The 26,113-nt window shown below is 41.6% G+C and overlaps 1 protein-coding gene across 1 annotated transcript in view; it reads right to left on the bottom strand.

Annotated features, from left to right (window-relative positions):
- Positions 1 to 2,034: 2,034 nt before the first annotated feature.
- The window catches only part of TFAP2D (transcription factor AP-2 delta), a 68,774-nt gene continuing 44,695 nt past the window's right edge, over positions 2,035 to 26,113 (bottom strand). Inside the window, exons 4-8 of the mRNA XM_073586627.1 lie at positions 16,841 to 17,006; positions 13,303 to 13,421; positions 10,845 to 10,986; positions 7,860 to 7,973; positions 2,035 to 2,708 (exon numbers count right to left, since the gene is read on the bottom strand). Coding sequence (XP_073442728.1) covers positions 2,486 to 2,708; positions 7,860 to 7,973; positions 10,845 to 10,986; positions 13,303 to 13,421; positions 16,841 to 17,006 — 764 coding nt within the window. The 3' untranslated portion in view covers positions 2,035 to 2,485. The remainder of the gene's footprint in view (positions 2,709 to 7,859; positions 7,974 to 10,844; positions 10,987 to 13,302; positions 13,422 to 16,840; positions 17,007 to 26,113) is intronic.

A 26,113-nucleotide genomic window follows, 5' to 3' on the forward strand; every position in this document is an offset into this window, starting at 1 on the left:
CGCCAACAGCGGCCGGATGTACACAGTGTACAGAGCTCAAGCAAAACAGCGCTATATACAGTATGTTATAGTGGCCGATATTGGGTACTGCAGCTCAACTGCTATTCACTTTAATAGGAGCCGAGTTGTTGTGCTCATTAAGCCCATTATCGAGCCATAACTATTTTTTTTTACATTTTTATGCTCATATAGCCATATGAGGGCTTGTTTTATGCAGAATAATTTGTACTTTTGCATGACAACATTTATTCTATCAAGGAATGCACTGGAAAGCGGAAAAAAAATTCCAAATGTGTTGAAATTGAAAAAAAATTACAATTTGGGGGGTTTATTTACTATGTACACAGTATGGTAAAACTGACCAGGCAATATAATTCTCCAGGTCAGCACGAGTACGCAGATAGTATAGATATTTTTTATTACTGCGGTGAAAAAAATTCAGAACTTTGTAAAAAAAAAAAAAAAAAAACCTTATCTTGCATTACTATTTTCCGAGACCCCCAATGCTTTTGGAGCTGTGTGAGGGCTTATTTTTTGCATCCTGAACTGATGTTTTTACTGATACACTTCTGGGGCAGATGCTATGATTTGATCGCTTGTTATTACAATGTTTTGATATTTTCTTATTACGCCGTTTACCAACCAGATTAATTTCATTTATATTTTGAAAGGTCGGATTTTTGCCAACACAGTGATACCAAATACTCGTATTTTGCGGTTTATAAGACGCACCGGATTATAAGACGCACCCCAAATTTTAGAGGAGAAAAATAGTAAAAAAAATGTTTTTAAATAAAATGGTGGTGCTTACAATTCTTGCAACTTTTTGCTTACCGATGGAGGCGGCTGTGGTGAAGCGGGGTCCCAGGGTCGCTGCTGGAGGAGGCAGGAGTGGGGCGATGCTGCGGACCTCAGACTAGGAGAAAGGGGTGTTCGGATGTGCGGGGGCTCCACCGACATTTGTGAAAGCCCAAGACCCCCACATTTGCATGGTTTACATTGCGGTGGACTCCGGGAAAATGGCCACCAGGGATGGCACATGCACGGATGGAGATCATCTCCCGAGATCTTGGTGCCGAGATCTTCATCTGTGCATGCGCTGTCCCCGACAGCCATTTTCCTGGAGTCCACCGCAATGTAAACCATGCAAATGGGGGGGTCTTGGGCTTTCACAAAATGTCGTCGGAGTCCCCGCACCACGAACACCCACCACCCACAGTGTCGCACCTCCAAACATCCCATCATCCCAGCCCGTGGCCTGCAGCAATGCGCCACTCTTGCCTACTCCAGCAGCGACCCTGGGACCCTGCTCCACCACGGCCGGTAAGGTATATTCGAATTATAAGGCGCACCCCCATTTTCCCCCCATATTTTGGGGAAAAAAAGTGTGTCTTATAATCTGAAAAATACGGTATGTGCATTTTTATTTTTTAAATTGTTTTACTTTTAATGGGGCAAAAGAACTTTTATGGGTTTTTTTATTATTTTTTTCCATATAAAAAAACATTTTTTTGACTTTTTACTGAATTCAATAGTCCCCCTTAGGGGACTTGAAGGGGACTTGAAGCTGCGATCATCCGATCGCTTGTGCTTAGCTCAGAGTGTCAAAGGAAGGGACACAACATATGACATGAAGAGGTTAAAAAGTTTCTTAATTAGACTCGTGGACACAATGCAGAACTAAGATAACGAGGACACCAATGTATCGAGATGACCAGGTCATTCCGCGTCACTATGACGTGATATTGACTACCATGTTTCCCACCGGAGAGGCTCATGAGTCGCCTAGACTCTCTTGGTTCCAACTTTTGAAGGTAAACTTTAAATTCCATTTTTTTTATTACGAGAAATTGTAAAATGATGTAAAAAAAAAATATTATAAACCTTTAAAACTTTACGAAAAACCACATTAACTTTAGACAGAAAACACTTTCTTCGAATGGAACGAAAGCGTTCCCGATGATGAAATTGCCGAACGTCTTTACAAATAATAACGTTTTTTTTTTCCTTTAACACAAGACAATACGCATAAAACATAGTAAAAGTTAATTGCTTTCAATTTTATTATCCTCTATAAGTCATCTCAATATGGCGCTTTGCATCTTTTATTTTCATACCAAAAAAAACTGATCACGTTGAATAAAAGCAAAATGTGGAAAAAAAAAAATCCAAAAGCAAAAAAAACAAACAAAAAAAACCTCAAAACATTTTCCCATTTTCCTTCTTTTGTAGGTAGTTTGTAGTGATAGCCATCGATTGCTTCTTTATATATATATAATTATTATTATTATTATTTTTTTTATTTTTTTTGGGAGAATTTATAAATGAACTAAAAAGGTGAAAAATTTCACGGAATTTACAATGTTCAGAAGTTTTGTGAATTTGGTCCGATGTAAATTGTCCGACCTAAAGAGTTTTAAGACTATTTATATAAAAAAAAATAATAGTCAGCAGCAAAAAAAACTCAGAAGGTGATGCGTCCCGGCTAGTCCGTCTTTTCGGTCTTGGCGTCTTTTACGATGACGTCTGACGATTTCCTCAAGGGTCCCTTTTCCGAGTTGTTGTTGTTTCCTTGGCTGCTTTCCGATACCCCTCCGGATTTATTTGTCGTGTGCTTCTCCAAGTAATTGAGCATCTCGCTTAGGACGGTTTGGAAGGTGCTAAGAGCCGCGCAAATCGCCGGAGTCCCGAAACCGTGAGTGATCAAGCTGGAACATATAAAAGAAAATTACAAATAAATATCACACAAACAGGAAAAAAAATAAATAAATACAAACGTAAAACAAACAAACTAATAGCCTTGAAGTGGTGACATGAGATTGCGTCAAAAATCAATTTATTTCTCAAGAACGTTCTGTAATTCTACCGCGAGAAGTATTACAAGGAAAAGCGCATTTTACGCAGAATATTTTATTTTAATGTATGTATGCTTTATTATGTTTTTTTATACCATCCATAATTTTTATTTTTTTATTTTTAAAAAAAAATGGAAATTGAAAATGGCATTGGCGCGCTGCGTTACTTTTTGTATCGAAAATTCTGAACTGTGGACTGGATGAAGCTGGAATGTTCTTGACTAATCATGCAATCCCCGGGCGTCAGAATGGAAATTTTTTACCTTGAGAAGTTTCAATCAGAAGGTGGATTACTGTGAAGGATACATACTGACAATGAATTACTCATCAGAGCCTTTGTCCTACATAACCACAGAGGCGGTCCAGCAGCTTTCCGTAATTGTGGCTCTGTGTTAGAATCTTTAATTTATCTTTTTTTTTTTCACTTTTATTTCTAGGCTTAATATTTCCCGGTTCATAATTTTGTCTAATCGGGGTTCCTTACTATTTTTCATGTAAAACCTTCAGCCAATGAGAAGAAGTAGTAAGAAAAATAAGATTAAATCCAAGTATAGGAAAGGTCACACTCGACAGGATAAAATATAGCTCATTTATTGACACATATTTACATGTCAGGTCAGAGTGGTGTGGCAAGAGTGTTCACAAGCTGACAACGGCCGTTTCGCGCTGTTTCGGATCCGTGGAAGCGCTTGAACAGCGCGAAACGGCCGTTGTCAGCTTGTGAACACTCTTGCCACACCACTCTGACCTGACATGTAAATATGTGTCAATAAAGGAGCTATATTTATCCTGTCGAGTGCAACCTTTCCTATACTTGGATTCAATGATTTGAACGCTGCGAGGTCAAGCACCCAGGAGCATTGGATGACAGCCTGCTGCCAGACGCATACCATCAGCTGATATATGGTAATAGCAGTGCCGTCCGCAGTTTCTATTCAGAAAAATAAGATTAATAGCAGATCTTACACAGAATATCTGTGACACTTAATTCTAGTTCATTTTCAGTGTTTTTACGTATTTTTTTTAGTTTTTTTTTTTTCCACTGTGCTGAATTTGTTGGATCGATTCTTATTATTATGCGCCTCTGTTTTAAGGCATTTTCTAGGAAAAAGAAGGGATCGATGACGGTGTGATTGCCATAATGTATGGTGCTGAGCGGCAGTACTGGGCCACAGTCCCTCTATCATATTAAACATGGGTCCACAAGAATGCCGCAGCTCTTCGAAGAGATTGTGCAAAAAATATTGAGCATCTCTACGTCTAAAGTAAAAAGGTTCAACCATCATTACAGACAGTGATTTTTTTTACTGTAGGAGTAGTGAGACTATGGATTCTTTACTGTAAAAGCTTTGAGACTATGGATTGTTCGCTGTACAAGCAGTGAGTTTCGGGATTCTTTTCTGTACAAGTAGTGAAGCAATAGAGTCTTTATTGTACAAGCTATGAGACTATGGATTTTTTACAGTACGAGCAGAAAGACCACGGATTCTTTCCTGTATGAGCTATGAGACCATGAATTCTATACTGTATGAGCAGAGAGACAATGGATTCTTTCATTTCTAAGCAGTGAGACTATGAATTCTTCTTTGTATGAGCAGTGAGAGCATGGATTCTTTACTGCATGAATAATAAGGCTATGAATTCTTAACTGTACGAATAGTGAGATCATGGATTCTTTACTGTATGAGTAGAGAGACTATGGATTCTTTACTGTACAAGCAGTGAGATCATGGATTCTTTACTGAATGAGTGGTGAGACTATGGATTCTTTAGTATATGAGCTGTGAGACTATGAATTCTTTACTATATGAGTAGGGAGACCATGTATTCTTTACTGTATGAGCAGTGAAACTATCAATTCTTCATTGTACAATCAGTGAGACCATGGATTCTTTACTGTATGAGCAGTGAGACTATGAATCCTTCACTGTATGAGTTGTAAGACCATGAATTCTATACTCTATGAGCAGTGAGACTATGGATTCCTTAATGTAAGAGCAGGGAGACTATGGGTTCCTTAATGTAAGAGCAGTGAGACTATGGATTCTTATTGTATGAGTAGTGAGGCAAAGGATCCCTTACTGTTAGAGCGGTGAGACTATGGATTCTTATTGTATGAGTAGTGATACCATGGATTCATTACTTTAAGAGCAGTGAGACTATGGATTCCTTACTGTAAGAGCAGTGAGACTATGGATTCTTATTGTATGAGTAGTGAGGCAATGGATCCCTTACTGTTAGAGCGGTGAGACTATGGATTCTTATTGTATGAGCAGTGAGACTATGGATTCCTTACTGTAAGAGCAGTGAGACTATGGATTCCTTACTGTAATAGCAGTGAGACTATGGATTCCTTACTGCACAAGCAGTGAGACTATGGATTCTTTACTGTATGAGCAGTGAGACTATGGATTCTTATTGTAACAGCAGTGAGACTATGGATTCCTTAATGTAAGAGCAGTGAGACTATGGATTCCGTAATGTAAGAGCAGTGAGATTATGGATTCCTTACTGTAACAGCAGTGAGACTATGGATTCCTTACTGTATGAGCAGTGAGACTATGGATTCTTATTGTAACAGCAGTGAGACTATGGATTCCTTAATGTAAGAGCAGTGAGACTATGGATTCCTGACTGTAAGAGCAGTGAGATTATGGATTCCTTACTGTACAAGCAGTGAGACTATGGATTCTTTACTGTATGAACAGTGAGACTATGGATTCTTATTGTACCAGCAGTGAGACTATGGATTCCTTAATGTAAGAGCAGTGAGACTATGGATTCCTTAATGTAAGAGCAGTGAGATTATGGATTCTTTACTGTGAGAGCAGTGAGACTATGGATTCCTTACTGTATGAGCAGTGAGACTATGGATTCCTTAATGTAAGAGCAGTGAGATTATGGATTCCTTACTGTAACAGCAGTGAGACTATGGATTCCTCACTGTATGAGCAGTGAGACTATGGATTCTTTACTGTGAGAGCAGTGAGATTATGGATTCCTTACTGTAGCAGCAATGAGAATATGGATTCCTTAATGTAAGAGCTGTGAGATTATGGATTCTTTACTGTAAGAGCAGTGAGACTATGGATTCTTTACTGTATGAGCAGTGAGACTATGGATTCTTTACTGTATGAGCAGTGAGACTATGGATTCTTACTGTAACAGCAGTGAGACTATGGATTCCTTACTGTATGAGCAGTGAGACTATGGATTCCTTACTGTACAAGCAGTTAGATCATGAATCCTTCACTGTATGAGTTGTGAGGTCATGGATTCTTTACTGTATGAACAGTTCTCTGATATTAAGAACCTATTTCCATGGATAGGTCATCAATGGCAGATGAGTTGAGGCCCTCAATATTTTGTGCACAGACGATCCCTTTTAATTTCATGATTCCAACTGATCACAAGAATAGGCCATCAATGTGTTTTCTTGGTAAAAATTACTAAACAAGACTGCCCTACTATAAATGGTCTGATTGGTTTAGGTGTGAATTTAGTTTTCACTATCGGACTATTTTAAGTTCCATGTGTTACAAAGGAATTGAGCCAATTTGATTTTAGATATATAAATATGTAGCAATAAGACATATCAGAATTAGACACACATCTTTTTTCTATGTTGTACAAAAAAATTGTAAAAATTCAAAGTGAAATTAATAAAAAAAATCGACCTAAAAAACAAATATTTCAAAAATGTCCAATTTCAAGTTTGAAGACTAGATATAATCAAAGGTGACAACAGTAGAGATGAGAGGATCAATTTGATGCAACTCAAATTTGTATAAATTTTTTAAGAATTCACTGAAGCCGGAAAAAATGTGAACAACTTTTGATTTGCGTTGTGCTCATCGACTAAACTGGCCGACACCATTTTACACATTGCAGAAAATTGCAACCGCCACAGAAGGATCACGTGACCACAGGCACGGCCTGGTGGGCTTCCCTCTAATAATTTTCATCTATCATATCACATGTTATAGCACAGACAATAAGGAGGGACTATCATAGTCTGTAAAAAAATAGAGGCAGGGAAGGCAGCAGCCCTTTTGTGATGACTCTCGATAGTGACACTGTTTGACCATAGCGGTAAAGAAAAAAAAGCCATAAAACACTGAACAAACTGTATAGATAGTGAGTGATAGCACAGCAGTGCTATGCGTGAACACAGGCTGTTTTTTTTTTATTTACAAAAATTCGGTAAAGCCTGTAAATTTGAAATTCGAAATTTTTTTTCATCTTTAGTCAACGAAAGCTTCAGAACATTTGCTGATGTACGCACAGGAGGGGAGCATGAAGAAGTAAAACAGTTTAATTTCCTTTTGGTGAATTGTATAAGGCTAAACTAAATAAAAAAAAGTAGATGATTCACAAATGTATGAAAATTGGATGAGATTGCCTTGATATACATAATCCTTGTTTAAAAAGTTTGTGCTGATTGAAGTAGAGATGAGCGGACCCGTGGAAGTTTGGATTCATTGGGTTCAACCGAACTTTAGTCCGAAGTTCGGTTTGGGTGCTCGAATTTGAATCCGAACCCCATAGAATTCAATGGTGACCTGAACTTTGGAACTGGAAAATCTTCTCTCTCTCCTTCCGGACTCCCGAACTGTAAAATGGACTTCCAGGAGAAGTCCATGTTCAGAGTTCAGCACAAGACACGGGTCTGCAGTTGGGGCTCACTCATCTCTAGTAGAGACATCATCCTAGAATTTTCCTTGAACTGTTCAAGGCTATGTACGTTTCAAAGAACCGTAGCTGAAAATGCAGAAAGAAAATTTATGTCAAATTTGGTTCCAAAGTTTTCTTGAAATCGTCAGCCCATCAAAATGAAGGATTGCAGTAGAATCTACAGAAAGGGTGGACACAAAGCCTTATTTTATGTTGTTATGGTTGAGATAGCCCTTAGAACCCGAGGAACACTCTACATCATTGTGGTAATCAGGTTTCTGCAGACTTTATAATCACAGACCCACTAAAGTCACAGAATAAGTGACATACCTAAAATGTGTTAAGTGTCTCTGGATATCGAGGTCTAGAATTGGAGTTGGTCTTGAGGAACCCAGCGGCGACCTGTCTTGACTGAGTAGATCCTGAAATTCTTTGCAGATTTGCCTAAAAAAAAGGCCATAAAAATAATGAAAATTAATAGAAACAGTCACATCATAACGTAAGCTCAGCAAACAACGGGGGGATTGCTGGAACCCTGGAACAGAAGGGAGATTTTACGAGATTCCAACCAAACTATGGAACTTGACAAAATTGTTCTTGCTATATGTTCCTCAACACACAGAACCTTCTGCATGGAGGATCTGAGTTTGGTGTTACAGTTCAGAGATTATTCAGGAGGAACCATAGCTGACTCTGATACTCCCTGGTCTACCCCCCGCACTCCTCCGATCTCTGTTCTTCTACTGCAACTCCACGTGCAGCCACCCATTGATTGGTTGTAATAGCTATTTTTCTAGGTGGAAAGTGATCATTTATCAGAAGATACAAAGACTTGGGGGGGGACCATAACCTGGAACAGTGTCAGATCGGTAAGTTATCACATTTTTTTCTAGTAAAATTTCAGAGATTAAAATTGTATCCCTAGACATAGATTACTGTATCTCATGCTGTCATTAAGATCAAAAGGAGAGGTTTCATCATCTAAATGCTCTTAGATTGGGCTACCACACTGAACACACCCTTGAAAGATTCCACAGGCTTACTTTGGACAGAATAAATGCTGAATCTGGCTCTATTAAAGGAAATCTATCAGCAGGCTTTTGCAATGCACTCTGAGAACAACGTGATATAGGTGCTGAGACCTCAATTCCAGTGATGTATCACTTACTGGGCTGTGTGTTGCTGTTTCAATAAAATCAGTGTTTTATCAGCAGGAGATTATCACTACAGGACTAGGTGTCTCGTGCCTCCTAGTCAACTCCTCTGTGTAACCACGCCCCCAGCACTGATAGGCCATTTTCTGTCAACCTACAGTATACACAGAAAGCAGCCAATCAGAAGTGTGGGTGGGGTTATACAGAGCTCAGCAGTCAGAGAGCTGCTAAATCTGCAGCAGAGAAAACTGTGACAGCACGCAGACCAGCAATTGACACTGGAATCAAGGTCTCAGGCCCAAGATCATGCTGCTCTCAGGCTCCCTTTAAGTTACATCACCAAGGACAGAAAAAGTTGCTTACTGGATCAAGGAATGAATCCATATGGGAACCCGAGGAAGAATCATATAATGTGTCATAATTTTCCAGGGAAGTGAATGTTATTCCACTTGGTTACCAGAAATTATACACTAAGCAGAGAACTGTTGTATAACTTGATGATAGAATAAACATAACTTTTCGAGCTTAATTTTGAGGTGTGATTGGAACCTGTTAGTTTACCTAGAAGATGAAGACAGAAAAGAATCCACCAAAAGGTACTGTCACACTTAGCGATGTACCAGCGATATGACGCGGTCAGGATCGCTGATGCATCGCTAAGTGGTCGCTAGTGAGCTGCCACACAGGCAGATCTCACCAGCGACATCGCAGGGGTCGGGGGTCGCTACTTACCTGTCAGACGAGGCGATCCTGATGTCCTCCCATCCGCGTCCACGCGTCGCTCGTCTCTCCACAGGAAGCCCAGCAGGAAGCTGACGACGAGAAACGGTCCAGGACGTTCTCGCGCGATCAGCGATAACCAGCGGGGGAGCCGGTCGGAGGTAAGTATCAGACATAGCGATATCGCTAGCAATATCGCTATAACGTCACAAAAACCAGTGACATTATAGCGATATTGCTAGCGATATTGCTTAGTGTGACAGGCCCTTAAGTCACCTTCTAATGTTTTTATCTACTCAATGTCAATATATTGACCTAATATTGGCATTGTTAGCAAGATGCTACCATTTTTATATATATACTGTGATAAAACACTCCGGGATCGCCTTTGCTGGGGTCAAAGGTCACGTGCGTTCAGCATGAAACTCAGGTGCAGAGCTGGGATTCGGGTGTAACTGACACTGGGTCAGGTTCATTAAAGGTGAAAGCAATGCATAAAGAAATAAAACATAAAACAAATCCTTGCCTGTCCGGCACTAACTAAACAAGGTACAACCTAACTACCAACTGGCGGGCTTCTCCCGTCCAGCCAAACCACAGTTGCAGTGGGCACTGCTTTCACTCACGTGTGTCTCTCACAGGCTCTCTGTGTTCCCAGGCTGAGACACTCACACAACCACCTGGCATCCTTTTATATCCACCTCCCATTATTCATTAGTAACCAGGTGCGATACTGACCAGACTAGGCCACAAAGGAAAGGTATCTGGGTGAGAAATACCTGCCCTCATCCACTATTCCCACTGTATAAAAAAAAGTCTGGGAACACATCACAGTAAGTCATAGGAACTAAGCTTCCACTTGAACTATCTGGCTAATTTGGAATCCCATGATCAGATCCATGTGTAAATCGACTCAACAGAAATTCTGTAAGTATTCTTAAGTTGTGCCTCAATATTTCTTGAATGGACAAGTAAAAGTTTTGTATTTTGTAGCCTTTTGGACTAGATATAATAATGTCCTTTTCCGTGTCTATTAAAGGCAGTTTTGCATGAAAATAGAAGCTTAACTAATCATTGTGGTTTGGGGTTCTCTAATCCATGGAGATCTGATGTGATCCCCAAAGAAAGCTTCTTCTGGCAGAGTCAGTTGTAGACCAGTAACATACATTTCTGACCATGTAATAGAGTAACAGGCTAGATCTTTCAGGGGAGCTTCTCTAATTTAGCGATTCTCAGACTCACAGAGACATTCTTGAGCAACGAGTCCCCTCTATGAACATCCATGTGCCGTTATACAGTATGTGGAAAGAGGGTGGTTTCATGAGGCATCAAGTCTTAGAATCAAGAACACTCTGTCCTTCACAAGGTGGAAGTTCTAAAAAGTTTGTGAAATGAGTGCAAAAAAAAAATACAAAGTTTACCAAACTCCCCGAGAACTTACTTTGTGGCAAGTATCATCTTTTTCCTTGCAGTCTGTTCTTTCTGTTCCATGTGCTGTCTAGCCAGATGTTCTCCCACAGCCTTTGCCGGAAACTCTGTCTCACAAGTGTATCCAAAATCTCGGGCTAAATGTAGAGCCTCTCCTATTGAGAACAGAACGATAGAAATGGTTTAATCAGGTCAGATAATGGATTGCTCAAACTAAAGATGGCCATACACATTGGATCACACTTGATGGAAATGACCAATTTTGACTGTAGTGATCTTCGGATGGATTGATAAAAGTGAATAATTGTTAGTTTTGATCTGCGAATGATCAATGAGCATCCTTATTCATTGAAAATCCCATTGGGTACCTTAGATTTTTTTTCATGAAATAAACCGCAAAAGCGAAATGTGGATGGGTCCTTTGGGCGACCAATGATAGTTCTTTAAGCTGGCCCACCATTTCTTACCCTTAGCAAAATCATATGAATATTGTCTTGGTTTTTCTTGGACATCGAACAAGTGGCTGCAAGGAACAGTGCCATTGCCCAATGGAATCTAAAGAATGCATCTTGTGAGCCAATGATTCCACCAACGATTGCTCATCAGTATAGTTCCATCTTGTGAACCAACAATTCTCCCAACGATTGTTTATTCATCGGCCAATTTTCGGCTAATGTGTATTGTAACCTCAACTAGCAACCCAACAATTTACGATGATTATTACCAGTGAAACTTTACTTTTTACATAAGACTTTAAGGCATGAATCATTTAAGTAGTGGAATATGGTTATGTGCTGCTGATGAAGAATATTACGTATTTTTACGCACCCTTTCTTGGTATAGGCAGTCATGTTACCCTCTGATTACCAATGTTGTTTAGGTTTCCTTAGCTTTATTTGAAATTGGTCCTAGTGTATGAGACGGGAAGATGAGTTTGTGAGCTACTTAGGGGCAGGGAAAGAGTAATTTTCTCTTAAATGGGTTGTTTCATCAGGACAGTCCTTGTCCATAAGGCTGATTCAAGTGTAAGGACATCATGGTCATAGCCAAATCCATTCCGGTGGATTCAAGCCATCACTGGAAAACATGGTTAACCATTCATCTTCTCTCAAAATCAACTGCTTGCTGGGTTCCTGGATGACATATCTTCTTGGTCAGCGAATATTTGAAATTCAAATGACTTCATGGAACTTTCCTAGGAAATGTAATTTGCAGCAAATCGATTTGCCAAGAATTGAAAGTATTCCAAAGCCTCCAATTGCCCTCAAATTACATGTATGACACTTTAACGTCTCCTAGATCTCAACTGAACCCCTTCCAATTTCTTTAATGCTAATATACCCTTATTAATGTCAAACTGATCTCAATATATACCGGTATGACTATGGATAAATGTATGGAAACTAAAAAAGTGATTCTTCTATATTTATCCCCCTATAAATTAAATCTGCATTATTCTCTCGCGCTAAGCTTCTTTGTTTCTTTAATGGTTTTTTTGGCTTTCTCTCCTCTGTCTTTATGGCTTAGATATGAGCTGTGATTCTCACTATCCAGATTCACTATAATATGACTGCTGCTTTCCAAACCTGTGCTTTTATAGTGGCTCTGGTAGTTCTTTCTGATTGGCTGTGCTATATCATGTGATATGATATCTGCAAGTCTTTATGGGGTAGCCCACATGGCTAAGCCCACAATCCTTTCATAGCTGCGGCAATCTTCTGCAACGTGTAAAATGATGATGACCAATTTAGACAATTTGCGCAAAGCAAATCTCAAATTTTTTTCGAAATCCCTGTGAATTCAGCAAAATTCAACCGAAATTCAATTCAAATTGAATTGATTCAGTCATTTTTGGTCATCTGTGATTAGATAAACTCTTTCAAACCAAGAATAATTAACTAAAAAGTAAACTAAAATCTTAAGGTAGCCAATCAAAATGTAGGAATAATCAAACACTTTCTTGGGCTAAATCCAGAAGATTACCAATCTTAAAAAAAAATGAAAATCTATAAATTGCTCAGTTTTTCAATAGAAATCCCAATTTCCAGGAAAGTTTCTCATTCTTGGCTGAGAATACACATGATGGCTGAGACAAGTGAATAATGAAGAGAAATTATTAGAAGTGTATTTGAAAGGTCTCTTAAGACCTTAGAAGAAAGACCTTGCTCGATTTGATCAGCACTTCCAAACATTCAAGGGAATAAAAGGAAGAGGGTTAGTAATGCCCAGTATGCGAGGAGACACTTTCATCCCACTCTGACGGAACGTAAAACTCCAATCCAGGTACTTTATCTTCTCATCCACTGTGTGACTTCATATAAAATGATCAAAGACGAGTGGGATATATTCCTCAGATCTGAAAGTTCTGAACAACGGCGAAGATTTACAATTGTTTGAGGCCTGGAGAATGGCATAGTTAATCTGAATCTGAGTTGCGAAGGCTTGTGGGTTGGAGACGGAGGGAATCTTACCTTCCACTAAAGACGTCAACAGTGTTACGTTAGCAGCTTTTCGCCTTCCTGCGGGTAAGTTTAGACCGAGTCTGTCCAACTTCTCTCTTAAGCAACGTCCTCCATTTTTGGACTTTGCCCTGCAAAAAAATAAAAGCCCCTCCTTGAATATAATGATAGTAATGGCACAATGGACCCTAAATAAATGATAGACCACACTTTTTACCATTGTTTGGTCCAAACACAAACAAAGAGCACAGAATGACAATTGTGCAGAAATATCCTGCAGTAAAACATATACCAGTAGTCAGCAAGTGCTGATAAAAAGATGATAATTAATACAGGGTATTTAGTCGATACTTTTTTTTGCAAAAAAAAGGGATACCAAGCTGCTCCACCGCGTCAAGGTAACCCCTATTGAAGCAGTCCCTATCTAATGTATTTAAACCTGAACATGTGAACAGTGTCTAAATGAACAGGATGAAGACAGGCGCTTCCTGGTATGGGCACGTGGTGTAAGCCAGCTCTTTGTTTGGTCCAGTAGAGCACGTAGAAGTCATGGAAATGGGGAATAATTATGGTCTTTCCTAATATCACAAAACTTGCAATCACTCCATCTCCTTCCTACGCTGTTTGGTTAATTACCCTCATTCTTGTTTGCTAAGGTCATAGGATCTGTGGATGCCTCCACAAGTTCTTTTCTCCCGTGGTTAAATGGGTTGCAGACAGTGATTAGTGTCAGATCTATCCATGGGCCCCATTGTGGATGCATGTTTTGCCCTTGTAGTATGGACGCCATTGCTGTAATCCACATAGCATACTGGACTGAAGGAGTAGAGAAATATCCTTACATTATGGTGTCCAGCTTCACTAAAATATAAACAGGCCCCACAAATGGGGTGAGAATAATAACATGATGTATACTCATCTGCCATTGCACACATAGATTCAGGGCAGGCAGCTCAGGTGGTCTGCCCAGGTACCAGTATCACCGTATTTCTGACACAGGGACACTGATTGGCTGCAGTGGACAGGTGACTAAAACTGTGTGACATAAGAGAAACAGTCATTGACACGCTCTGTTCTAGTCACCTGACTGCTGCCATTCACTGTATAGTGACAGACAAACAGCGACTTCATGACTTTCAGCTCCATTGCTTTGCCAATGGAGCTGCCTGCTCTAGATGTACAGGGCTGATAACATGTGACTATAAATCATTTTGAAATTTTCACCCCATCCATGGTTGTTCTTCAATTTTTCGAGAGGATGGACCACCCCTTTAAAGAGATCTGTCAGTAGGATCAACCATTCTATGCCATTTATTTGGGCATGTAGGTCATAGGAAGTTGAGTGAAATGATACCTTGATATCTGTAATCTGATGTCTTATTCCAGAGAGATCCATATTTTTCTAAAAGGGAATCTGTCACCTATTTTTTTTTTCATATAAGATGCGGCCACCGCCATCAGGGGCTTATCTACAGCATTCTGTAGATGTCATCAGCATAAAGATGGTACTGAAAGCCAAATCTGCTGATGGTCTGTCCAATTGGGGCTGTGTAGAGAGAGAAGAGAAGGGGGCCAAGGACTGAGCCCTGAGGTACCCCGACAGCAAGAGGAAGAGGAGATGACGTGGAGCCAGAGAACAAAACACTGAAGGAGCAGTCAGAGAGATAGGAAGAGAACCAGGAGAGAACAGTGCCCTTAATGCCTAGTGACTGGAGCCTAGAGAGTAGGAGATGGTGGTCAACAGTATCGAAAGCTGCAGATAGGTCAAGAAGAATGAGCAGAGAGTGGTGACCATTACGTTTTGCTGTCAGAAGGTCATTGGTCACTTTGATGAGTGCAGTTTCAGTCGAATGTAGGGGGCGGAAGCCGGACTGTGAAGGGTCTAGAAGGGAGTGAATGGAGAGGTAACGGGTAAGGCGGGAGAAAACTAGGCATTCCAAAAGTTTAGAGATGAAGGGGAGATTGGAGACTGGTCTGTAGTTGTTTGTGCAGGATGGGTCGAGAGCAGGTTTCTTTAGTAATGGAGTAACAATGGCGTGTTTGAAGGAGGATGGGAAAATGCCCGAGGAGAGGGAGAGATTAAAGATTGTAGTTAGGTGGGTTGTGACGACTGGAGAGAGAGACTGGAGGAGATGTGAGGGCATGGGGTCGGTAGTGCATGTAGTCGGACGAGAAGGAGAGGAGTCTGGAGACTTCTTCTGTGATGGGATCAAATGTGGAAAGTGAGCCAGGGGAGATGCAGGAAGGGATGGGAGTCACAGCACTTAGTGGTTGGGAGCAGATTTCTTGATGGATATTATCTATTTTTTCTGTAAAGTGGGAGGCCAGGTCATTACAGAATGATGGCTGTGGCCGCATCTTATATGCGAAAAAATAGGTGACAGATTCCCTTTAAATTAGCTGCTAAGATCTATGGGCCAGACATAGATCTCCATGAGAATCTGCCTCCAGAGCTAATTTTAAATGAAAGGGGGAGTTACCAGTGTCATATGTGAAACCTGTTTTTTGCTCTCCTGATCTTAATGCACACCTGTGTATGATTATAACTGACACAGGAGAGTATTAAACACATCTGCGGTTGTCCTCTGACAGTCACTGTTGCAATACAGCAGAGCTGCTGCTGCAGAAGTGTATATAATGAAACAATGCTCAGTTCTGGAGGCAGACTCTCCAGGATATCTATGTCTGGCCTATAAATCTTAACAACTGATTTAAATATTTTAAAAAATGTGGATTTCTCTGTAATAAAACATAGGATCGCAGATATCAAGGTATAATTTTATTCAGCTTCTTATGACCTGCGTGCCGATACAGACAGCTTATGAGGGTTTTTCCTACTAACAGATTCGCTTTAAGAGTCATGAAGCATTTTAGTATTTGCATGGAAAAGTTGTTAACCTAATATGCAATTAAGACAGCTTTAAAAACTGTGAAAATTTTGGAAAAAGAAAATTTTGTGACATTTTGGCAAACAGTAAGTACATTTCAAACCCCCATATTTATAGTCGATAAATGGAGTTCCATTCATATATGTGTAAAGTAAAGTAGAAAAAGTAGATTTACACTGTCTAAATATGTTGGTTATTAGTAAAGTGGTGCAACAGCTGCAACGTCATAGAAGAAGGTCACATACTCGAGAGCCACCGCAGAAAGCCACTGCGAAGGGTGACTACCACTCTAACATGAAGGCGATGGCACAATCATATTGATATAAAAGTCAATTAATTTATTTAATGCATTTTCTCTGCATATGGACTTCTTGTAGGATTGATCTCCGTTGAAAGGTTGAAATGCATCCATAGAGAGCTATGTGTGTATTGCATATCACCTTATGTTAGAATATTTTGGAGTTATTGGAATCACAAAGGGCGGTCTTTGGTTTGACTTATTTTAAAGAAGTTTTTCTTAAAAAAAGAGGTGCATGGAGACGTTATATCATATTGCACATCCAGTGCCTTCTGCACAGCAGTTATACACTAGATTCTCTTTACGAATACTGTAAAACTCCTAATTGCCTAATGCAAACATAGAAATATTGACATGAATTTACCTTCGTAATATTCCACCCAGGAGAGAAGCGTTGAGGCATTCGGGAGGAGAGAGACGTCTTTTCACTTCTGCTATGGTGACCTTGTATTTCGACGTAGAGCTTAGCAAAGAGAGACGGCCAGGAACTGAGCAGAAAAGGTCTGTAGGGTTTACTACGCAGGTACCTCCTGAGAGGAGAGAAGGACAAGAAGCTTATGTTACGAATGCATAAACAGAATATTCACGTTTTATACCTAAATCCGGCCAGGAAGATCAATGTTCTCATTTTTGGAGTGTAATCCTACAGAAAAGTTCTATTTGTCCCACATGTCTATTGCTGTCTATTACTATGATTTGTATAAGTTATTATCACTGTTGGATTTTGTGACCACGTGGATCCCAGCTGTTTAGAATGTTCTGGATTCTAAATGACATTCATGGGTGTAATGATCATGGTCGAAGGGGGGGGGGTGACGTGGACCGGGCTCAAGTGGGAGAGGGGACCGCTGATGACAGCAGCGCCTATTTCAGCTGAATGTGCGTCTGAGGGAGCACATTCTGCAGCGCAGAGACCCGCTGGCTCCCTGCACTGCAATATATGCTGTTGGAAAATCAGAGGCCACAGCTGATGTCGGCGTACACGACATGGGTGGAGCATGGCAATGACATCATGTACCCCCCCCGTGAACGGTACATTGAAGCTAGCTGCCTGCCTTTGCGCCAGCTACGCAAGAGGACACCACACCTTGTGGAGCAGAAGGTGTTAAGAAGTGTCATTTATTTAGTTTTTAAATGTGTTGGAAAAAAGCAGCAGAATGGATGACATTATACAAGGAAGGGGCCCATGATGGGGGAGATTATACCTTATACATTTGATTGCTGAATTCTGAATACTGTCTTGAGATTTTTATTAACTAGAAATAATCATGTAGTTGAAGACTGATGATAGATAGAAAATAGACAGATGATAGATAATAGATAGATAGATAGATAGATAGATAGATAGATAGATAGATAGATAGCAAAAATAAAAAATGGAACAGCACATTTCACAAATGCAATGTGGGTGCAAAAAAAAGCCTCATAAACCTAAATATCTAGATGTTGTTGTCATACATAGGCATACCTAAGAAGAAAAAAAAGGTAGTCAGCATTTCAAAATTTATCAAAACAGGTGAACTTTATTCAGCCCATATGGTTTGGTGACGTTTCGGCCCAAATGAGCCTTTTTCAAGCAGTATCCAGTAATGAAGAATAACGTCCAGCGAATAATCAAAAGATAAAACTTAACTTTTAGCGCAAGCAATGGTTAAAATTCCATTTAAATAATGTCCAGCACCATACACACACTGGCTCAATGCTGCTAATGATCAACGCGTTTCAACCTGTGGGTCTTAATCATGATTAAGACCCAGAGGTTGAAACGCGTTGATCATTAGCAGCATTGAGCCAGTGTGTGTATTGTGCTGGACATTATTTAAATGGAATTTTAACCATTGCTTGCGCTAAAAGTTAAGTTTTATCTTTTGATTATTCGCTGGACGTTATTCTTCATTACTGGATCCTTCAGAGGTTGCTTCACCCTTGTCCGTGCGGAGCACTCTGAAGCAAGCTGGACATCTAGATGGACGAAAAGTGGTGAGGGGACTTCTCGTATTTTTTCATTTTTCAAGCAGTGGGACAATTGTGCTTATAGGGAATATAGAATTATTCCATCATTATACAACTGTATAATCTAATATAGATACAGTGGCTTTCAAAAGTATTCACCCCCTCCCCTTGGATTTGCACACCTTTTCTAAAAGGCTGCAGAGGCTGCAAAATCATTAAACAGGAGGCACCACTAACCAAACAATACCATTAAGAGCAAGGAGATCTCCAAACAAATCACATCCAAGTCAGGGTTGGATTATAAAATAAAATCTCAATCTCTGATGATCCCCTGGAGCACCTTCAAATCCATTATCATCAAATGAAAAGAACATGGTACCACAACAAACCTGCCAAGAGAGGTCCACCCACCAAAACTCTCAGACCGGACAAGGAGGGCATTAATCAGAGAAGCGGCACAGAGCTGCACAGTTACCAAGCAGAGACTGGAGCCTTTGTCCATACAAATACAATAAGCAGTACTTTCCATAGAGGTGTCCTTTATGGAAAAGTGGGCAGGAGAAAGCCTTCACTTACACACAAAAAATTGTAAGGTTTGATTTAAGTTTGCCAAAACACATGTGGAAGACTCCCCAAATCTATGGAAGAAGGTGCTGTGGTCAGATGAGCCCTAAATTTTACCTTTTGGCCACCAAGGTAAACGCTATGTCTGGCACCTAACCAACACAGCTCATCATCCAAAGAACATCATCCCCACAGTGAAACATGTTGGAGGTAGCATCATGGTGTGAGGACAAGGAAAATGGTCTGAGTCAAAGGTAAGATGGATGGTGCAAAATACAGGGATATTTTTGAGCAAAACCTGCTTCAGTCTGTCAGTGATTTGAGACTGGGACAGAAGTTCGCCTTCTAACAAGACAATGACCCAAAGCATACTGTTATAGCAACACTCGAGTGATTTAAGGGAAAATATGTACATTTTTTGGAGTGGTCGTGTAAAAGCACAAACCTTTATACAATTGAGAATCTGTGGTCAGACTTGAAGATTGCTGTTCACTAGAGGAAATATCTAACTTGAAGGAGCTGAAGCAGCTTTACTTTGATAAATAGACAAGAATCCAAGTGGCAAGATGTGGAAAACTTATAGAGACTTATCCAAAGTGACATGCAGCTGTAATTGCTGTAAAAGGAGGCTCTAGAAAGTACTGACTTTAGGGGTGTGAATAGTTATGCACACTGAAGTTTTCAGTTATTTTGATCTATTCGTTGTTTGCTTCACAATAAAAAGAAAACAAAATGTTCACAGTTGTAGGAATGTTCTTTACATGAACTGATGCAAACTCAAAATTGCTAAAATTGTGAAAAGTGCTTTTGAAGACGATATTAACATGTTTTAGTTCCTTCATAATGAATAACCTAGTACCTTAGTCATATACGTTTTTCCTAAGGTTCATAAATGTTTGGTACATCCACCTGCAAGTCTCATTGTATCTGTAATTGGTTCATTCTTTAATAATATAGGTATAAAATAGAATAAGATTTTTTAAACTGTCACATGGGATCTTTTCTTCTTTTTTTAGATGTAATGTCTGTTAGGCGTCAAGTTCCTGCATCTGCTCTGCAGGAATCCAGAGCCTCACATTCTGCGGTCTCCTGCTGTCTATCTCCCGCAGAGGAGATTGCTTTGCAGCAGATCGCTCCAGAGACTAAGTCCCTCTGCTCTCCTACTGGGCATGCTCACGAGACGATCTCCCATTGGAGATCGGGAGTCATGTGCCCAGGTCCTGCTCCAGATCTCAGTGGTCCATCTCGGAGATCTGGAAGCTTCCGGAAGGTCCCGGCTATAAAAAGCGCTCATGACCGTTCGGCCATGCGCTAGTATAGTCTCTAGTTGCTACTGTGTGAATGATGATGGATGCATGAACCGCGAATGACTCATTAAGATCCCCTCCCTTTGATATTACAAATATGTACAGGGACTTAGATTAGAGTCAGCGCCAGCGCGTGGCAAGCCTCAAGCCACTACAGCATCATCCACAGTGCAAGCATCATACATTGCGCCTGCTTCCTTGCTTTGTCGACTAGCGGCAGTGTCCTACACCGCGATGCAGTTGCAGCCCTGTTTGGTGTCCACAGTAGTGACGCCGCACGCACGGTAGGTCTAGACGGACGCAGCTCCTCCGCCCAACCACTTGCACCAGTGACCCATTTCCGTCACTTCTACTCCAGCCCCTTTCCCCTGCTGTCACTCCTCACCTAACTAAAATATTTAACCTCTCTCTCTCTTCTGGTATCTTTCCCTCCTCATTTAAGCATGCCGTCATACATCCACTACTTAAAAAACCATCCCTCGACCAAAACTGTGCCACTAACTATAGACCTGTCTCTAATCTTCCCTTCATCTCTAAACTCCTGGAACGCCTGGTCCACTCCTGTCTTATCCGCTATCTCTTTGATAACTCTCTTCTCGACCCTCTCCAATCCGGTTTCCGCTCTTTACACTCTACTGAAACTGCCTTCACTAAAGTCTCTAATGATCTACTAACAGCTAAATCAAATGGTCATTACTCCATGGTAATTCTCTTGGATCTCTCTGCAGCATTCGACACTGTGGATCATCAGCTCCTCCTCACTAGAGTATGCTCCATTCCATTGGCCTCAAGGACACCGTTCTCTCCTGGTTCTCCTCTTATCTCTCTGACCGCTCTTTTACTGTATCTTTTGCTGGTTCCTCCTCCTCTCACCTTCCCCTTACTGTTGGGGTTCCTCAAGGATCAGTCCTAGGCCCCCTCCTCTTCTCTTTGTATACTGCCCCTATTGGTCAAACAATCAGTAGATTTGGTTTCCAGTATCATCTCTATGCTGACGACACCCAATTATACGCTTCTTCTCCTGACATCACACCAGCCTTTCTAGAAAACACCGGCGATTGTCTAAACGCTGTGTCTAACATCATGTCCTCACTATATCTGAAACTGAGCCTGTCAAAGACTGATCTCCTTGTGTTTCCTCCCGCTAATAATGTACCTATACCCGACATTGCCATTTCCATGTGTGGTTCCACTATTACTCCCCAGCAACATGCCTGCTGTCTTGGGGTCATACTTGACTCCGAGCTTTCCTTTGTCCCCCACATACGATCACTGGCTTGCTCTTGTTATCTGCACCTCAAAAACATTTCTAGAATTCAACCTTTTCTTACTTTTGACTCCGCAAAAACTCTGACTGTTTCTCTTATTCATTCTTGTCTCGACTATTGTAACTCCCTTCTAATCGGTCTCCCTCTTACCAAACTCTCCCCCCTCCAATATGTCTTGAATGCTGCTGCCAGGATCATATTCCTCGCCAGTCATTACACCGATGCCTCTACCTTGTGCCAGTCATTACACTGGCTACCCATCCACTCCAGAATCAAGTACAAACTTATTACCCTCACCCACAAAGCTCTTCATGGCTCAGCACCACCCTACATCTCCTCCCTTGTTTCAGTATACCATCCTACCCGCGCTCTCCGTTCTGCTGATGACCTGAGGTTAGCATCCTCAATAATCAGAACCTCCCACTCCCGTCTCCAAGACTATACACGTGCTGCGCCAATTCTTTGGAATGCACTTCCCAGGTCAATACGAGTAGTCCCCAATCCCCACAATTTTAAGCGTGCCCTGAAAACACATTTTTTCAGACTGGCCTATCACCTCAACACATTAACCTAATCCATCTCTGTTTGGCACAGCCAAAAGTTTTACCATAACTAGGTTCCCCGCATCATGTTCCCACATGCTTTATGCATCTATTAGCCCTCTGTGTCTGTACTATTACACACTTAACATTATGGCTGGTCCATACAATCAGGGCAACTGTTACCACCCACCTTTCGTGTCTCCCCTTTTTTCCTCATAGACTGTAAGGTTGCGAGCAGGGCCCTCATTCCTCTTGGTATTTGTTATAATCTATGTGATTATTGTTATGCTGTAATGTCTATTGTCTGTACAAATCCCCTCTGGAATGTAAAGTGCTGCGGAATATGTCGGCGCTATAGAAATTAAATTTATTATTATTATTATATATGATTAGAAGAAGAGATATTATTATTATTTATATAGCACCAATGATTCCATGGTGCTGCACATGAGAAAGGGTTACATACAAATTACAAATATCACTTAGGCTGTGTGCCCACGATGCGATTTTTAAGCATTTTTGCTGAGATTTTCGGCGCGAAAACGTTTAAAAATCTTGTACATGATGCACCCCATGCATTCCTATGGCATTCCGCACATGCTGTGCTAATGCTTTTTTTCCGCGGCGGAATCGCAACGCGGAAAGAATCGCAGCATGATCATTCTTTTGTGCGGAATTGCAAAGAATTGCCGCGATTCCGCACCCATAGGAATGCATGAGAATCGCTTACTTCCCGCATGTGGCTATGCCCACCATGCGGGAAGTTAAGCGTCTCATGTGCGGTTGGTACCCACGGTGTGGAGGAGAGGAGACTGTCCTCCAGGCCCTGGGTACCATACCCCTGTAAAAAAAAAGAATAAAAAATAAAAAATCGGGGTATATTTACCTTCCGACGTCCCGCGCTGCATTCCCGGGCCTCAGCGTTCCCAGTAATGCCTTGCGGCAAGGTCCTGTGATGACGTAGTCTTGCGTGACTCTAGCGGTCTCGTGAGATCGCTATAGTAACGTGAGACCAACGTCATCACAGGTCTCGCAAGGCATCGCTGGGACTGCTGAGGCCCGGGATGGCAGCGCGGGACGCCGGAAGGTAAATATACCCCGATTTTTTATTTTTTTATCATTTTTAACATTTTATCTTTTACTATTGATGCCGCATAGGCGGCCGCAATAGTAAAAAGCTGGTCACACTTGTCAGACACTATGTTTGACGAGTGTGACCAACCTGTCAATCACTTTCCAAGCGATGCTTCAAATCGCTTGGAAAGTGCTTGAGAAAATCGCGGCAAAATTGCGAACAGAATCGCGGTAAAATCGCTGTGAAATCGCGCGGAAAAAAACGCGCGATTTCTGGGAAGGAGTCTGGTTTTCATTGTGCGTTTTAAAACGCTACGTGGGCCCATAGCCTTACAGTAAACAAACTAACAATGACAGACTGGTACAGAGGGAAGAGGACAATGCCCTTGCGGGCTTACATTCTACAGGATGTGGGGAAGGAGACAATAGGTTGGAGAGTTGCAGCAGCTCCGGTGTTGGTGAGGCGGTAGCTCTGGTAGTGGTGAGGAGGCAGCGGGGTCATTGCAGGCTGTAAACTTTCCTGAAGAGGTGGGTTTTCAGGTTCGGTCTGAAGGATCTAAATATGGTTGATAGTCGGATGTGTTGGGGCAAAGAATTCCAGAGGGTGGGGGATATTCGGGAGAAGTCTTGGAGGCGGTTGGGTGAGGAGTGAATAAGTGTGGAGGAGAGAAGGAGGTCTTGGGAGGACTGGAGATTATGTCAGGGAAGATATCGGGAGATTAGTTCAGAGACATATGTAGAAGACAGGTTATAGATGGCCTTGTAGGTCAGTATTAGTAATTTGAACTGGATACGCTGAGGGAATGGGAGCCAGTGAAAAGATTTGCAGAGGGGAGAAGCAGAGGAGTAGCGAGGAGAGAGATGAATTAGTCAGGCAGCAGAGTTAAGGATGGACTGGAGAGGTGCGAGGGTGTTAGCAGGGAGGCCTCAGAAAAGGACGTTGTAGTAGTCGAGGCGGAAGTGATGAGGGCATGCACAAGCATTTTAGCAGATTGAGGGTTGAGGAAAGGACGGATTCTGGAAATATTTTTAGCTGGAGGCGACAGGCGGAAGAAAGAGTTTGGATGTGTGGTTTGAAGGACAGGGCAGAGTCAAGGGTTACTCCGAGGCAGCGGACTTCTAGTACGAGGGAAAGCATGATGTTGTTAATTGTGATAGATAGGTCAGGTAAGTAATCTGTGAGATGGGGGAAAGATGATGAGTTCAGATTTGTCCACATTGAGTTTGAGGAAGCAAGAGGAGAAGGAGGATATGGCTGATAGACACTCTGGGATTCTGGACAGCAGAGTGGTGACATCTGGGCCAGAGAGGTAGATCTGAGTGTCATCAGCATAAAGCTGGTACTGGAATCCATTGACTTTATGAGTTGCCCCAGGCCAAGTGTATAGATTGAGAAGAGTAGGGGTCCTAGAACAGAGCCTAGGGGGACTCCAACAGAGAGAGGGTGGGATGAGGAGGTAGTGTGGGAGTGGGAGATGCTGAATGTGCGGTTGGAAAGGTATGAGGAGATCCAGGATAGGGCATGGTCTTTGATGCCAAAGGAGGAGAGGATCTGTAGTAGGAGGCATTGGTCAACTGTGTCGAAAGCAGAGGACAGGTCTAGAAGGAGGCGTATATAGCTTTGGCTGTAAGGTGATTAGTAATTTTGGTCAGGGCTGTCTCAGTGGAGTGATGGGGCAGAAACCAGATTGTAGATTGTCAAAGAGCAAGTTAGATGAGAGGTGGGAGGAAAGCGTGGATGTACTGCTCCAGGAGTTTGGAAGTGAATGGGAGCAGTGATATTGGGCGATAGCTGGACATAGCGGTTGGGTCGAGGGTTGGCTATTTAAGGATAGGCGTGATTGTGGCATGTTTGAAAGCAGAAGGGAAGGTACCAGAAGTTAGTGATAGGTTGAAGAGGTGGGTTAGCGATGGGATGAGTGGTGGTGAGGTTGGGGAGGAGGTGGGATGGGATGGGGTCGAGTGCACAGGTTGTGAGGTGCGATTTAGACAGTTAAGCTCGCCTTCATTGATGTTAGATAGGGAGGTTATGGGGTTTGGGCATTGGTCTGGTATACAAAGGGGATGTGGTGGTTGAACAGTGAAGACTTGCCTTATTTGGTCGATCTTATTTTTGAAGTGTGTGTCAAAGTCCTCAGCAGAGATGAGGGAGGATGGAGGGGGCATTGGTTGGTGAAGGAGGGAGTTAAAAGTTTTAAATAACTATTTGGGATTGTAGGATAGGGAAGTTACGAAGGTTGTGAAGTAGGCTTGTTTAACAGAGGTGAGGCAGATTTGAAAGCGAGTGTTGCCTGTTTGAATGCAGTGAAGTCGTCTTGCGAATTTGTTTTCCTCCAACGCCGCTCTGCAGCCCTGGACGCTTGCCGGAGCTTTTAAGTGGTGTTATTGTGCCAGTGTTGTCTGTTGGTACGTCGCATTCTGCCATGAACGAGAGGGGCGACCATGTCATAGTAACATAGTAACATAGTAACATAATTAGTAAGGCCGAAAAAACACAATAGTCCATCCAGTTCAGCCTATAAAATTCTGTCAGAATAAATCCCCAGATCTACGTTCTTCTAAAGAACCTAACAATAACTGTGAGATACAATATTGTTACGCTCCAGGAAGACATCCAGGCCTCTCTTGAACCCTTCGATTGAGTTTGCCATCACCACCTCCTCAGGCAGGGAATTCCAGATTATCACTGCCCTAACTGTAAAGAATCCTCTTCTATGTTGGTGGAAAAACCTTTTCTCCTCCAGACGCAGAGAATGCCCCATTGTGACCTGTTGTGAGCTCATTTTTCTGTTATGAATGAGTCACCGGAGGAGGAAAAAACAAAAATGCAAGCTAAGTCCAGAAAACCAGAGAGGTTGATAGCTAGCGGATTGCAGACCCCTGATCCTATTCACAACAACTAACAGTAGCCGTGGAGCGTTCCTACAGT

The sequence above is a fragment of the Dendrobates tinctorius genome, unplaced genomic scaffold, assembly GCF_039654945.1.
Source record: "Dendrobates tinctorius isolate UK_male_01 unplaced genomic scaffold, ASM3965494v1 ptg000093l, whole genome shotgun sequence".
In the NCBI taxonomy this organism is placed as follows: Eukaryota; Metazoa; Chordata; class Amphibia; order Anura; family Dendrobatidae; genus Dendrobates; species Dendrobates tinctorius.